Source organism: Colletotrichum scovillei, assembly GCF_011075155.1.
Source record: "Colletotrichum scovillei strain TJNH1 chromosome Unknown Contig00006, whole genome shotgun sequence".
Lineage (NCBI taxonomy): Eukaryota > Fungi > Ascomycota > Sordariomycetes > Glomerellales > Glomerellaceae > Colletotrichum > Colletotrichum scovillei.
In genome coordinates this window covers 2,502,606-2,519,207 of record NW_023336264.1, presented here as the reverse complement: position 1 = coordinate 2,519,207, position 16,602 = coordinate 2,502,606, and the positions used below count along the sequence as shown (strand labels likewise).

The 16,602-nt window shown below is 53.7% G+C and overlaps 1 protein-coding gene across 1 annotated transcript; it reads right to left on the bottom strand.

Moving 5' to 3' along the window:
• Positions 1-14,223: 14,223 nt before the first annotated feature.
• Positions 14,224-16,401, bottom strand: HER10_EVM0007255 (zinc-binding dehydrogenase). The gene is made up of 2 exons (XM_035476815.1): positions 15,793-16,401; positions 14,224-15,695 (listed from the first exon to the last, which is right to left on the bottom strand). The coding sequence occupies exons 1-2, from the start codon at positions 15,993-15,995 to the stop codon at positions 14,624-14,626; spliced, it is 1,275 nt and encodes a 424-aa protein (XP_035332856.1). The 5' UTR covers positions 15,996-16,401; the 3' UTR covers positions 14,224-14,623.
• Positions 16,402-16,602: the final 201 nt, after the last annotated feature.

Genomic DNA, 16,602 nt, shown 5'->3' with positions numbered 1-16,602 from the left:
GATGAATTGCTGTAGAATCTTGGGTAGGCGACACCAACCGCGCAGGGATGATGGTGGGAGCCTTGGGTTTGATCTCTTGCCTGTTGCACGATTGTCATAATCAACATCGTATTGACCTTCCCAAAATAAATCGCGGGAGGTGGACAGGTGCAACGGGGATGTCCGCTGAATTTGGACAACTCCAGGAGAAGTAGTATAGTGTACAATACCTAGTGGCTGGAGGAAAAGACGCAAGCTGAGGGGGGATCATCGTTCCGTGTTTGGATGAATCGCGAAGTAGCGGAGGGGTGACATCGGTCAAGAGAGACGCGATTTTGGCGTGCGCTCCTCCAGTCCGCTTCCTCGCTGACATGCCACATTTCGCTAGGGCCCGCCCACATCGATCTGCCAGCGCATATTGCGCAACATCAACGACGGGCGGCTAGCGAAGCAGACGGACCGTCTCGAGAATATTGCGTGGGTGGCGTGAGATGGCTCATGACAAGCATCAGGGTAGACGAGTTCTAGAGAACGAGACTACTTAGATAGGTAACGGGGCCACGGTAGAATCTGAAGTGTGGGAGGGGACGCCATGGCGCCGTCTGGAGCTGTAACTTGGGCGAGAAACAGCACGACTCACATTGGGGAATGGTGTGTGGAGAAATCGAGTCGAGGTCACCTGGAGACGAGACCAACGAGCTATGTTTCAGTAGCAGAGGTGGCTCGTCGGGTCGTCCTTCTTTCCGTTTCGTCTCGACTCGTCTGGAAGGAGAAGAAGAAGAAGAGTGCAGGCCAAGTCAGTCCAGGGATATGTCTTGCTTGTTGTTGTGTGTTGCACTGGTATGAGAAGACAGATATGCGACGAGACTATGACGAGTCCGAACTGTCGGCCGGGGCGAACAAAGTTTAGACGGCGACTTATTGATGCTGCCATAGTGTTTGAGGATAGCCTCGCTAAGAAGACGAGGAGACCGGATTCTCGCGATGCCGTCAAGGTGGTTAAGGCAGCGTCGCAAGAGAACGGCTACCACTGCCGTGTGTCGACATGCGGGAGCAATAAACTGCTGGCGTCGGCGGTGGTGATGGTGATGGTGATGGTGATGGTGATGGTGATGGTGATGGTGATGGTGATGGTGATGGTGATGATGATGACGATGGCGTCGCTGAGTTCGAGATTGACCTTGAAGTTGGAGTGACGTTGGTCAGACTACTTGTTGTAAGGTTGTCGTGCAGGGAAAGGGACGGGGGTCAGCGGGAAGACAGGGCAGGGAAGCAGAGGCGCGATGGTAAAGGCAGGCAACGGGAGGCAAGGCAGGACGATGCATCTCACGAGCCAGGAGCCAGGAGGTGGAAGCTACCTATTCAGTAGTACCTCACAAAAGTAAGGTAGGTAGGAAGTAGGTAGGGGATACTCTCCATAGGGCAACACCAGGCAACCTGGAAGGGAAAGAAGCGTGGGAAGGTACGGAGTACATGCACACCTTACCTTACCTTGCCTTCCTGTGTGTAAGGTAGGTACGGAATACTGGGCTACGAGCTGCGGGCACGCCGCACACACGATCGTGGGTGGTTGCTCACCTCAAGGCTGCCAGGATTAAGAAGTCACGATGGAACTGGACCATGCCCCAAGCACGTGGAGATGCTGTTGCCAAGCGGGGGGTTGCGAACATGGACGCACAAGGTTGCTAGAGCTAAGGCTGCCAGGGTTATCTTCAACCTCATGTCTTTGAACTTCATGTCATTGATTCATATTAACCAAAACACCTACGTCTCGGTCGCACTCAGTCGTATTTCAACGTTGCCATGGAGCATCACATGGGCCCAGCTCAGCCCAGTGCCACACTCGAGGACCGACTAGATCATACTTTCTGCCAGTAATCGCCTGTAGCGATATTGCGTTGGTCAGTTCCAGCCTACCCATCCTGATTAACCGGCCATGTCTTCCGCTCTATGACGCAAAGTACTCAGCCATGGTAGAGGCATAGCTATGTTTGCGCCTGCACATCCAATTCCATTATCGATAGGCTCGAGGCACGATGACGATGTTTCCATGTTCTGAGGGTGCAGCGCAAATGAATTTGTCAACGTTATGGTGCATCTTACAGTCACTTCTGTTTGCTGCATGCGCCCCTAGCCAAAGTGGATGGTGTGGCGGTAACACTGCCATCGCAACTGGACATGTATCTCTCTTCCCGAGATACCGCCAACAGAGGTCGCCAAAGCCGAGTGAGAGCCTTGCACCATGACACGATCGAAATCTGTGAAAGCGCACTGTTGTTGCCCGAAGCACATTGGGTCGCTGCGAATATGATCCAACATCTTCTTCCCTTTGAGCAGATATTCTGACCTGCCCATACCCATATCTGAGCCACCCTGCTGGTCTCCATGTCTTCAGGCTTGCAACGGTTGACGGTTCTCGGCGGTGCGATGCAATGCGGGAGGCAAGGATAACGGCACCGTCGAGTTGGTTCCTGGGCCATGGTGGAATGGGATGAAGCACACACACCACGGGGGGGTAATCAAGCGTGTGCGGGAGCACCTGCGACCTGGGGAGACGACAGGCCAGGAGCCAAACTTGGGACAAGGGCCAAGGGCAGTGGTGCAGACTGCAGACTGCAGAATAGTACGGAGGATGGCAAGGGAACGTCAAAGGGTGTTGTGATCCCTGCGATTCCCTGTCGCAGCCTGGACATGAAGTCCCTTGCTCTTGGGATGCTGATCTTGAAAGTGGCTGCAGCCCGCGTTTTCCAGGCACAGTGGCACTTGGGCTTCCCAGAGCCCATCACCAGTGGCCCAGCCTCCATGCCCTGGCAGGCGCGCCAGTCGGGAACTCAGGCTGACAAGCCAGGGCGGGGGCTTGTTAGATGTTCACCACGTTGACCGGGTTTGAACGGCACCATCCCGCCATCCATCCCATGCCCGTTGGCCTGATTCTTGGGGTGTCAGGGTACCCGGCGGCAGCTGTCCCATGGTCCTGGAGGAGAGAGATCCCAGCCGCAGTGAGGATAGCTTCTGCATTACCTCGGGCTTGAATACTAGCCAACCGGCCCGCCACGCTGTGCCGTGTCTAGGCAAGTTACTAACACGAACAAGCGCACTAGCTCAAGGTGTCGGTATTCAAACAGAGCTACAGCCTACAGGCTACTCAATGCGATGATAACGTCTCTTGGTAGAAAATTTGCTCCGAACTGGTGCAGATATTCCGTGCAAAGATTTGCTGTCCGTATCCGTAGAATCGACTCTATGGGCATGGTGGGGGGGTGACGGGACGCGCCAAATGCCCCTTTAAGCTGGTTTGTGTTCTGGCCCACTTGGTAGTTCGAAGTCTTGGAGTATCCAGGCGCGCCAGGTACGGGAACGGATACAGGGACTGGGTTTGTCTGCAAGCCCAACGGTTCGTGAGCCGGTTCGAAAACTGACAGGAGATAGCGGGGCCAGCTAACGTAGCGTGCTGCAACTTGGGAACGCCGTCCAAGACAATTACTTTTCGAACCTTGGCTTGCTTGGGTGCTTGGGTAGCAAACAACTCGTCTTTTTACCGCTAATCAATAAAACGACTTCTGACTGATTGCAGCAGAGATGGCCCACTCGAGGACCAGAGCATGTTCTCAAGCAAATAACTAGCGTCGCAATGGCGACGGAATTCGCCGCGCCGCGCAACTGGCTGCTGGTGTCATCTGGACAGCTTCTTGAAAACTCGATCCTTCAAGTAGGTCTACTAGAGAACGCCACTGCGAGATTCTGCTAGAATAAGTCTTTGCTAATAAAGGTAGTCCAGCGAGTACGGCAAACCTAATTGCAGCTTCACAAAATCATAGGTACCTGCCAGCGAGAGGGCACCTCAGCACGCCCCGTGGCATATTAGGCACTTACCCAACTAGCGTTGGATGAAGGAAACCTGCTGCAAAGTCCTGGAGGCGGTGACGCTGGGCCAATAAGCGTTGAGGCGAAGCCTTCTACCGACACGCGGCGGAAACCCAATAAGCGATCGGCCACGGCAGTATATGAATACGGGAGTGGGCGGCGCCAGTGACAGGCTGAGAAGTTTGGGGGCGGACTTCGAAATGTCCGTGAAAACCATCGGGCCAGGAAGACGCACAGTCTCTGTCAGTGTTGCCAAGCGTTTCCGCTTCGACATTAGTGAAATTTGGTAGCCCAGTATTGGATCGCTCACTCATATCGGCCACGCTCTCAATTGGGGCATAGGCAGCTTCGAGAAGCTGTGGGCGAGTCGTTGGGCGCGGGAAACGTTGCACTTCGGGTAAAGGTTCTTTCATCATTCACGCATATGGGGTGCATCGTTGACTATTCTTCCTTCTCGGTCATGGCGAAATCAGTCTGGCTTCAGACGGTTCGACGCCAGGCCGACTTTTAGATTGGACGTACGTAATGCCGCCTGCGGCCTGGCAGTTTGATCAGTCGCTGATACTAATGGGAGCTTGTGACCGATGTACGCATATTGATGTGCCAGAAACTATGTTGTGGCGGCGGCGGTGTACGGGATACGTAGAAAGGCCGGAGATCGACAATGTTCCAGCCACATTGCTCCAGCGCGTAACCGTCATCCCCTCGGTATCGGGGTTTTCTCCCTGTCTCGCACTAGGGTTAAAAATGAGATGCCTCATGTGTGTACCGTAGGCGAAGGCCTCCTGAAGAAATAGGGCTTCCTGGAAGTGGCTGGTGAATGAACGTCGATACTCCACGAGGCGACAGAATGTGGTGCCGGCAACAAAGACATGTTTTCCCAACTCGGAATAGACCCTGCTGAGTTGCGTCGGGTCGGTCGCGATTGGTTTGGTGGTTGTGCAAATTCCTCCATTCCCCTCCTGTGCCACCCACCAACGTCGAGGTACGTAGCTTCTCGTAACTGAGCTGTCTGCGTTTGGTGGTTGCATCTGCATCAAGAGATGATCAGTCAGTCCAGTGCAGCTATTTTTGTTCCTCGAAAACTGGGATTTAAATAATCCTACCCAGCATAAAGTCTGGCGTCCCATTGTTCCTCACCAGCTGGGGCTATTTATAAGCTCCCGTATTGCGGTCTCTTCAGAACGGCGTCTGGTACATGCGAAAGAATGCGGAGGACAAATCTCTTTTCTTAACATCAAAGATAGTGCAGATCTTTAGTTGGACGCTCTTCGTATCCCATATAGCTCGTAGAAGATGGAACAAGAATCTGATGGCAGTGAGTTGGAAGTTCGGACGGATGCCGCGCCGCGGAAGTCTCCCGGGTATTCCTTTATGGAAACCTGAATCCTGACGGGGTCCGAAGAGGGAGCGAAAGCGAAAGGGACGGACGTCACCTCTGAAGACGACGGCGGAAGCCCAACGTCAAACACAATCGGAGCTGGGTCCTCGCCAGGCTCGATACGTTATTGGTGGTTTATTGCAACGGAGCTCAATTTTGTGGCTCTGGCTAACCGTCAGCTTGCTTTTTCCCAGCAGTGCCTCCAGCCCCCATATGCATGGCTGTTTTGGTTTCTCAATGCCAGAGGCAAGTTTGTCGACTCGTCCCAACCTCCATCTGGCTTCGTCGAATATAGTGTGATGCGACGATCGAAGTTTAGCGGAAAGGACGAACTGTGAAAAACAGATGCAGCAGGCAAGATACAGACGATGTGCGGGTTGGTGGAAATGGGTGGGGATGTGAATACTACCTAGTTAGTTAGTGTATGAGACTATGAGTAGGGTGCGCTCGTATGGATGGTGCATATGCATGCAGACAACGTCCCTGCGTGCTCAATGTTTGTCAAAGGTCCATCCAGTTGGGCCTTGACGTTTGACTCAATGTCATCCAGTTGTCATGGAATGTATTCGGCGGGAACCTTATGGCCTGGCTGCGGTGCTGGCGTGTTTGATTCTCGGTACTTGAAGTTGGAAGTTGGGCGATGGTGACGGGGTGAAAGCCAAGGAGGCCCCATTGTGGCTGAGGGCGAGGCTGGTGCGTTCCATGTTCGTATAGGTACTGTAAGGACGGCGCACCTGTCAATCCCTCTCTTCGCAAGATCGCGACTTCCTCTTCAGGTAGAAAGAACAGTTACCATCTTCCTTCCAGATCCCGTGTCCTGCCTTGAGAGGAAGGCATGTGCGTTCTTTCCTTCTGAGGGCCAGGCAGGTAAGGTAAGGCATCTACAGTAAGCCTTAGATGATGCCTTAGGTTCGTAGCTTTCCTTCCATTCGTGACACTGCGAGCAACAGACTCGGTCTCCCTGCCTACACAGCACGCACTTGGAGGCGTTCAATGGCGGGATACGCTTCACTGACAACGCTTCTGACTGTGTAGATCCGAAGACGCAGACAAAGACGAATATACCTATACAGTACTCCGTACACTGCCCTTCGACCCGGGTCTTTACACATGGATGAACAGCCCCGCTCCCCCGGTTGTAGGTGTCTTGTATCCTCAACATCTACGTCGCACAAGCAGTTTTCGACATCTCAATCCTATTGTGATAGTCGCTTTTGACATCAATATTGCCTGGTCATATCGGAGAATTTGGTATCCCGTCTATGGAACGATCCGTGGCGGTCCTTGTCGGAGCTAGACTAAAGGAATGGTGGAATCACACTTAAGATTACCTACTACCACGATAATACTCTTCCGTCAAGCCGTTCACCAGAGCCTCGACATGACAACAAGCCACAGCCGAGACACGATTGTGGAAGCGATTTTTAGCATCATGAAGGCCATCTTATGACCGCCAACGTTGCCAAAAGTCGCTGCGGTGGGGGAGTCGTTGGCGGTACAAAGAACGCTCAGTCGTCCGTACCTGACCTGCAATTTCTTCGGTTCTCTCCATCCAGCGCCACATAATGTCTTGGGCTCCGCCTTGGTGTTCGCTAAACAGTCGGTCAGGGAACTCCCTACCCGCGCCCCAGCCGTCTTCTCAACCCAACCGAGTGGCGCGAAACCGGTCTTGCCACTGCGTCTCTGGGCTGGGGCCATTGTACTGGCCAGGGGTGTTGCGGGCCAATTTGTGGGCAGTACTGGCACGCCTGGGAAGTGGGCGTGGCTGCCGCGGGTGGGCGTCCAAGGGGCGCCGTCCGGCATGGGCTACCCGTTTGGACGGTGAAGAGGGAGCACCAGGCTAGACCAGGGCCGGCTTCTCCAACGTCGCTGACAGCCCAGAGAAACCTGGCAAGCCTGGCAGACCCCGCGAAGCTTGAGCGAAACGGGTCTCACTTGACATTGTCAAGGCGGACGGGTTTCCTGGATATTGAGCTTAAACAGACTAGGTATCGGTACGCAGACGGTTGTTATTACGACGCGGACAAGTTTGATGTCCTCCCCGGCTCAGCCAGACACTTGGAATGAAGTCACCATCATCAGCCTACGTAGTAGAGAACGTAGAGGAACGCTCACCGACCTCCAACTCGACAAGCTGGGGGTAATGATGACCCTAGTGACTCTTAAGCTACCCTGAGCTCTAGGAGCTACCTGGTCACGTACCCGCTCACAGGGCATACGGGCCTAGGAATCCCAGTATCCCAAGGGCCAACTCGAGCCTTGCGGGTATGCTGCAACATTTGGCAACGTCTAAACATTCTTTCAACGTCAATCTCCACGTTCGAAGCACTTGTGTGTCCATTCCTGCCAGCGACCGCATCTGACGCTAACCGCAGTCTACGCAGTATGTCGACGGTGACATGTCGGGCAGCGGACTTCTGTCCCTCGTCGTCTCGGGAATTGCAATTTCCTTGCTCATCATACCACGGCAACGCCGTCACAAGAAACATTGCAGGAAGAGCGAATACCACTAGCGTTGCGAGCGGGCGTTCGGATTACTACCCACAGAGGTCACAGTGCCATCAAAGATCCACAGAAGCGCAACAATGCTCAGGGCCCGGCGGCCCCTCCAATCACGCCAAAGGCACTGCACCCCCCCTTGGACGCGGCACGTATTCGATGACAAGTCCATCTATCCGTATGCTATCAGCATAACCTCGCCGACGCTGGCGCATTCCAGAGACATGGATATTCCCTTCACAATCATAGACAAAAGCTGTCAACGGCCACAACGTTTTTCTGCAACGCCATTCCTGCCACGTTAGTTGCCAGCCCAGCGGGAGTTCCACCAGTCAACGCCATAAAACGGCGGCCAGCCCGGCTAGCAACTATTGCCTCTTCCGGTATCGTCACGCTTCGGCTCAACGGTGCGGAGCAGCTCGCGACGATGCTGTCGGCCAGCTCGACCACTCCATATCGTCTCCAACTCACTGGACAGGATTTGTGCCGCTTGACGCGTGTGCCAGGATCTGACGGGGCCCTAAGTGGAGCCTTTTATCGGCAAAGGAAGACCAGGGGCTTTTCGTGGTCCTTTCAAATCTCATTTCGTCCCAGTGGACCTTCTGCACATTCGGAAACTTCGAGATGTGCAGCATGTCAGTGCGCACGCATTGCAGGCACCACGAGACTTGTCGGCACCAGGCTGCGCTGCACGGCCAGGGAGGTGGAGGACCGCAGGAATCAGGGGAGGGGACGAACCAGGACTGTCTACCCTTGTCCCTCCCTCCCCCATGTGTCTCTTTGCAGCCATTCACAAGACGACTGCAGTCCTCGTACCGAGCCATTCGTCCCTCCATGAACTGGTCGCGCGAATCCTTGCAAGCCACGCCGCTCCCAGACTCTAGAGCCAACCCTGAAAATTGACGACATTCGTTCAACGTCACGTTTGTCAAACCATTTGAGCCATGTACTCGACTCAAATTTGACTTCACATCAAGTTGTTCCTGCGCTCTAGAACCAAGAACTCGGACAACATTCGACTAACCATCGTATGTCGAGCTGTCACGCAAATTCGTTTCGTAAGAAAAGGCGTATCTGGAGATGTCTTCACAACGCCTCAAGGCTTTTCGTCTTCAGCCACCCCTGTTTTGCAATGTCCGACTGCCTGGATACAGCGAGGCCTTCGTGGCGCCAAGTATTTTCTTGAGTAACAACGTCTAAACATGAATTCGTGTGCGCTCTTTTGACCCTGAGGGACACGTGGTGCATGGTTAATAGATGACTTGTGAACATACGCCAAAGCGCTTGTCAGTAGGCTCCGCCAAGCTGGCACAGCGCGATATCTCCCAAAGATCGGCCAGATATAATTGTCTCGGCCGCTCATAATAGCCAGTCTATCGCTCCCAGCGAGCCTGTCAAGCCCCAGACGTTTTCGTTTCGAGAAACGTCGGTTGACAACTTGGAAGTAGAATTCAATAGACCTCACGTATAATGAAATCTGATAAACTTGTAGGAGGCAAACGTAACTAGCCCTCTATCGTATAACCAGCCTCGGATGTGGTGAATGACCGGGAAGCAGTATGGCGCCTTGAATATGATGCATAGGTGTTCCTCTGTTGCCAGTGAGTATACTCTCGCAACGACTACGTCAGCGCCTTGAAACCATGGCGACTATCACGAGGATCTTGCATATGTCTCGGTCAACACTCTGTCTGCGAGACAGCCTCCACGAGATATTCCAGACATTGACAAATGTCCCACGGGTGCCACACGCGTGCAATCCTTCACATGACGCGATACGAACGTTGACGGAGTGGCGACCCGCCTCAGAGCAAAGTCAACAACGGCCGTCCGAGACAATTCGACCGTTTGCGGGGTGTTTTGGTCCATTTGCTTTCTTATTTTTGAACGTCTCGCGCGGGAGCTCGGAAGGGACGTGGCCAGATGGGTCTCGTCCCCCCGTTTTCCTCATCGTTCATGCGATGCCATGTTGGCAAGCATACGGAGACATACGCCAGCCTCCGCGAGCATGTTCGCATGTCTCAAAAGCTCTTTGGGTGGGTAGGTTTTGGGACGTTGCGGCGGTTTTATTTGACGGAACCGACTCACCGCCTCTACTGGATCACGACTCACGACTCGCCTTCACCGCCCGGAGGCGCAGCCGCGCGGCGTCTAGGCCGGTCTTTGGACCACCAACGAAGTGCGGGCGGTCACGTTGGTCATGGAGATGTTTTGTTGGAACGGACGAGATATTGGCTTCACTTGAAGTATTTACCGCGTGGCGAGCTTCGTCATGGTTCCAACGCGTTTGGAGCTTTGGGGATGGATATGAGAAGATTCATCACATGAGTGAGACTGCATAGTCTCGGGCATTGCAATCAGCTTTCACATGACGTCAAGTAATAGTAGTAATTTGGTATTGTGAAGGCCGGCATCAAGAAGAGGCTATGTCTTCATGTTTCATACATCGACTACTCTTGCGACTGGCCTTATCAGGGAACTCTGCTGTCGAGATGTAAGACGGCTCAGATATTCACTGACATGCAGACGGAAGTTGAACTTCGCATGAAGAAGACGCCTCATCTACATGCTTGGGATCTTCTCGGATACTAATTTTAGGCAGCACGACATGAGTGCACAAATCTCGCATGAAGACGGATGGTTATAATCGCCCCTCAAGGCATTCCACTTCGACCCTTTACTACAGGACCGTGGCTGAACGAAACCAAAGTCCAGTTCACGAAAGCCCAAACATGATGAGCCCTCGATGAACATGCTTCAGTCTGCCTCGCACAACTAGCACTACCCATATCGCCCCAATGCCCACAGGACGGTGCATTCCGTGACCTCAACTTGACGTTATCCGCAATCTGAGCAGGGGAGGCGCGTAGCAGTGACAGTCCAAAGACATCGCGTCCAACTTCCTGGCCAGACCACCCCGGCCATACAAAATCCCACCAGCCGGTTGGATGGAACTCAACCACTCAAACCCGCCGCCATTCTCCGCCGTTGAAGAGCATCAGCAGGCTCCAGGCCCCCCCTGACACGTTTGCTTTCCTACCGAATGAGGTTTAGGAAGGGTGAGAACAGTGAGAGTCTCTGGAAAGATTGGAAAGCAAACCCGTGGATACTTCCCCTTTGCAACTTCCCCCTGCATCATGCAGTGGTATCGGCGACAGGCATCATTCCACTATATTTAGAGGCCATGCGAGCAGGTCCAAGGTGCGCGGGAGACATAGAGAGAGAGAGAGAGGAGAGCGCAAGGTTTCGACTCCGGTGCCGTTCAGGGAATAATATTTGGGGGTGGTATTTTTTCCCTTGGCATGGATATCCATGCCGGTTCTGGATTGAGGTCTCCAAAGCATGGTGCAAGGTTGGGCAAGCAAGCGAAAAAAGCTGCCGTAAACCTGGCACAGCCTGGACACTCCTCACTCTGTCTTTCTCCAATCTCCACGTGGGGGCGCCTTTTTGCCCTTGATCCTCTACGAATGCATCAGTATCCCCGACTGCTGTCTCGATAAAGCAAGTCTCCGGGATAAAGCTATTTTATCATACCTGCCGCCGGGGGCCTGGGCGTTCGAGAAGCGTCCCGCCGTTGGACCCGTTGGGGAATGAACCCGGCACCAAATCTTGTGAAAGGGTTCATTGGAAGTGGAAACGGGCTTGGGTCCTCGTAAATACCCAGTGGTACCTTATTCGAGAAGACTCGAGGCAAGCCTGTAGCTATAGGACATAGGTACCTATAGCAGAGGAAACGCTATTGAAACCCTTGATGGGCAGAAAGCCATTTGTGTGGAACAGTCCCGGTTCGGGTAACCAGGACTGCGACCTCTTCGGCGCGGAGAGGACGGCGCACGCGGTTGACAATGACACCTCGATGTGTGTCGATGCTACTCTACGTCAATGGAAGGACTGGAGGGAACGTCTCCCTCCATGCCGCCGTACGAAGCGGTAGAGGACTCGCGCTAGAGAGAAGAGAGCTCGAGTTGGAGAAACACAAGTGAACAGGGACCCGGGAGTCGGGGGGGAAAGATTGGGAAGACGGCAGGGGAGGTGGGAGGGAACTGTAAGGTGGGCACAAGGCAGGAAGTTTGCTTGGGTGCTTGGGAGAGGAGACATGGAAAAAGGGGTCCTGGGGCCAGTCTTCAGGCGAGGTTGAGGCCTGGTCGGCGGTGAGGTGACGATGACATGGGGGACGACGCGGTTCGTGGTTCTTTGGGCGGGGCGAAGCGACGCGTTTGGCAGGGTCCCTGGCTGGGTCGAGAGACGCGTCTGGGTTTTTGAGGAGGTGAATGTGGCGATTGTTTGCGAGATGTGAGTTGCAATGGTCCATGGCTTGGGTTGAGAAGAGAAAGAGTATAGAGATTGAAGAATTCGGGAAAAGCCCATAGATATGAAAACGGGTTGCTAGCTTGCTTCGAGGGAAAGCAGTAAATTTGCCAGACTATACATCGTGACAACCGGTACTTGGTGTTGGAGCTCTAAAGTCCTGTTCGTCAACTCGGACACTACCTGACCCTTGAGAACGTCCGAGTTGCAAAGAATCATGTTACAATATTGATGCTGCTTCCAACGCATCTCTCACGCAAAGTATTCTGATGGAAGTCTTCGACACCACGCCTAGAATGAAGTTCCCATGGTTATGGGTTGACCAGAGACAGCATAGCTGTCATGTAGCCGTAGATATTCTCGTTTCCACATCCATGAGGGCTAGGAATGAGCTCTCTGTTGAGCTTCTAGTTATGCTGCTTGCTGGATTCGTGCGGCCGAAGTCCACCATTCTCACCGTTCATCATAACTTGGCGTTTTCGTGTTGATGACTGTCTTCCGTGGCCAGCACTCTTCAGAGGGACAGTCCACTACGGTATAATGTTGGATACCAGCGCGAGAGAGGATGCTGGTTTGCAGAAACGTGAGAGTCGTGAGCTTGGATACAGCATCTGGGCGTCTGCGGTCGCGTCGACACTCTCGGTGCGATGATCTCACATACTACGTGACACCGACCTCAGAAGTCTAGAGGTTGCCGTATGAAAGACATGGCTTCAATATGGCTACCCGACTTCCACGAACAGAGTTGCCTGCACGCCACTTTCTCCGAAGCAGTTATGAATGATCAAGAATTAATAACAGCCTAAGATACATCAAAGTCCTGCTTTCATGTAGCTCAATAACAATCTAACCAATATGTAATACTGATATCGAATTTTCTGCGATAATCATCAGGCGTTTCTGATCGTTCACTGCAATTGCCCTTGGAATCCTTTCCTTTGACTTTCCACGTCGTGCTCCTGTCTTCAACAGTCCTCAGCGGCGGTACGTTATCGTGAATATCAAAAACGTTCACTCACACACACACACACACACACACACATCTCTCTCTCTCTCTCTCTCTCTCTCTCTCTCTCTCTCTCTCTCTCTCTCTCTCTCTCTCTCTCTCTCTCTCTCTCTCTCTCTCTCTCTCTATAAAAAAATGGGTGAGGGACAAACTAAATGGCTCTCGTGGTACCAGCGTCGTGTAGTATCCCTGAAAACGGGAAGAGAAGAGTGCCTCGGTCAAAGATGGTGTTCTCAGGATTGCCCAGTCTGGTATCGCTTGGACGAGCGAGTGATTTGAACGAGAGTAATTCCATTGATAATAAACTAATGCTTGTTCGAAGAACTGATCTGCAGATTTCGGCCCTAAAGATTCCACTCATAGTCGTCATGACTACACAACTAGGGAGAACACTTGCTGATTCCACAACTAGACGGGGCAGCAAGTATTACACAAGAGCTCTGGATATCCGGCATCTGACCTGGCGTGGAACCTAGCATCTAACCACTCCATGGATATGAAGAGTACCTGTGCATTCCGGAATACCGAGTAGACAATCTACACGATACTTTCTTCACCGACGCAGTCACATCTTCTCAATGCCCCGGGACTTTCCGTACGGAATTTCACATGCATGAGTTTTATTTCTCCATCTTCAACGTGGACATTCTCATCCACGGGAGCGCCGAGTAAGAGGAGGTCCTCCACGTCAAAAGGTTGCAATCTGTTCAGACTCAAGCCCGTGGGACATGTACCTAACCCGCTCATATTCTATCGTGGCTTGAGTGCGTAAATGAAAGCATACCAAGAATCATTATCCAGTGTATCACTTCGGTTGGTATTCCCGTCATGTTCACGGGTAGTAATATTAATATCTCGGCGTCCAAGGTAAAAATCTACATCCCACCTCTCAGAAAATGCATACATCCCAGACGGGAGGACTAGGAACTAGGGAAAGATTGCTAATATCACAAATACCCAGTGGACAATTCAAGAATTTAGGCGACGTTCAAGGGGCACAAGTTCCGTATGTGAAATCCAACCCTCTCAAGAGCATGATACCTTTCGTTTAGATATCAAAAGTGACACCCTGCTGAAAGACCAAACCCCCAGCGTCGACTCTGCGCATCAAACAATATCTCAAGCAGCACTCGGCAGAATTCTTCAAGTAAAGCAATCGTTCAAGTCATCAGAGATATCGACGTAGTACTAAGTCGCTACGAACTTGAAGGGGAATCACCTGTTTTGTTCGCTCCTGATAAGGTGACACTTATAACCGACATACCCGAGAGCGAAGAATCGCAATGAGCACAGATACCTCCGTCTCAAACACTATTCCAGTAACATCACGTATTTCAACTCCCAGATACAAGACAATGATAACGACACTCAAGACTTTGAGCCGTCAGCGTAGATCGTCAAAGCTGGCTTCAATGGGTGTCTCCGGTCGTATCCCACGCCTGATTTCAAGCTACCTGCCCGACATGGTGTACCTCTCACGGAAGACCACTTGTCATACAGGCTGCATCTGCAGTCTCTAATCTCATATCCTACACCCACCTCTGTAAACACAACCTCATCCTTCAGCAGTCAACACATCACACCTCTCATGTCTCCCCAAAAACAAAAACCCCCTTGCCCTTCCTAAACCCACCAAGCGTCCCCTGAACAGCACTCTGCAGAACCCCCTCCTCAGTACCCCAGCTCCAAGGAACCTCCTCAACAGGCACATCCCTAAACCGTCCCTCCCTAATCATCCCCAACACGTCCTCAATCGCAAACTTCCTTCCCGTGGGGTCCCTCTCGTTCCACTTGCTCAACCAGAACCCGACAAACCTGATATCCTTGAAGATCAACAACCCCGTAGGCAACATGACGGGCTGCCTCGCCATCCCGCCATACGAAACCATCGTCCCGCTCTCCCCCAGACTCCTCGCCACCGCCGTCGCAGACTTGCCGCCCACGCAGTTCAACCCGAGCCCGACCTGCTCCCTCCCGCCGCGCGTCAGCTCCGCAAGCCGATCGCGCCACTCCCTCGCCAGAAACTCCTTCTCCGTCACCACGACGGTGGCGCCCAACCCCGTCAACTCCTCCTTCAACGCCTCCGTCTCCTCGGGCGTCTCCCTCTCCCGGACGACGTTGATACTCCTCAGCCCCCACAACTTACCCAGCTGCACCGCCGCGCGTCCAACACCGCTATTCGCCCCGTTCTGAATAAACCACCCTCCACTCCCCGGATCAAGAGCCTTCATCCCCCCGTCGCTCCCCGCACGAATCTCCCCCGGCCCATACGTCCTCAAAATCCGGTACGCCGTGCACGGGTTCACACTCACCGTCGCAACCTGCGTCGGCGTCAACCCCTCCTTGCTAACCTTCATCACGTCCTTCGCCTCCGCGACGGCATGCGTGCGCCACGTCCCGAACGAGCTGGCGTTGGGAATCACCCAGTCGCCCTTGCTCAGCCCGGAATCCCTGGACCCGACCGACACGACCTCGAAGACGCCCTCGTTTCCGGGGATCGCAGAGGGTTCGGGCGTGCCGATGAGCTGCGTAAAGGGGGGTCTGGCGCCGTACGTGCCCTGGATGGTGTTGATGTCGGCCGGGTTGATGGGGGCCGCGAGGGCGCGCAGGAGGACGGCGGAGGAGGGGATCGAGGGGGAGATGGAGTGCGTGTGTAGTCTGTTTCCACAAAGCGTCAGTTTCGTGTGTTTTGAAACGTTCCGACTAAAGGCAAGTCGGGGGAGGATGAGGCTGAGGGCGAAGGCCGACTACGTACTGCAAAACGTCGCTGGGCTCGCCCTCCTTGGAGAACACGAGCGCTTTGGCCTGGGTATATCCGTACGGACCGGACTTGTATCGTCGCGCAACACGGGGGAGGAGGTACTGCGCCGCCGCCGTTTGGCCCGCCGCCGGTCGCAGCGCCGAGGTCAGCGGCCGAAGCGCCGTCGTCGCAGTGTTTGTGCGCAAGCTCGCCGCCATTGTTTGTGTTGGTTGTGTCAATTGTAAACAGTTAGTCGGCAATTGGGCACAATGACGCAGTGTGGTGGTTGTGGAAAAGTGACGTTGAAGCGCGGGACACACCCAAAAAAAAGAAAACCGTAGCTCCAAGCTTCAGGTCCCGGCTCTGGCTCGGCAAACGGGCGACCGGTAGCTGGAGCTCCTTCTCACAATGACGTCCACAGGTGCCTCCCATTACGACGGACGAATCAGCCCACTAGCGCCGTCCCCTGGGATGGAATGTGCACGCCGCATGCCGCATAGGAAAAGGGGCGGTGGTCCCCCGCCGTTTCCGCGATTGGCTCGAGCTTCCCACCGCCACAGAACAGCTCCGGCAAAAGGGACGGACACGGCACGCCGTCCAGGGCAGCGAAACATGAACGGCGGCGGCTCCGGGTATTCAACGGACTCACGGGGAATGCGGCATGGTAATGTACGACAGGTGGTCCGGCAGCACGCTATTCCGTACAGGTACAAGCGAGCTTCCAGCGGACCGTCGAGAATGCATGGTGACATGTTCTAGCGATCTACGAAGTACTTTACTGCAGCATCGTTCTCCAGCAGAAAAAAACTAGCCATGGCCTTGCTA

Coding starts and splice junctions, on each gene's coding strand:
- HER10_EVM0007255 (XM_035476815.1), bottom strand. CDS start 15,995: ATGGCGGCGAGCTTGCGCACAAACACTGCGACGACGGCGCTTCGGCCG. Junction 15,696..15,792: donor GAGCCCAGCGACGTTTTGCA/GTACGTAGTCGG, acceptor TTGTGGAAACAG/ACTACACACGCACTCCATCT.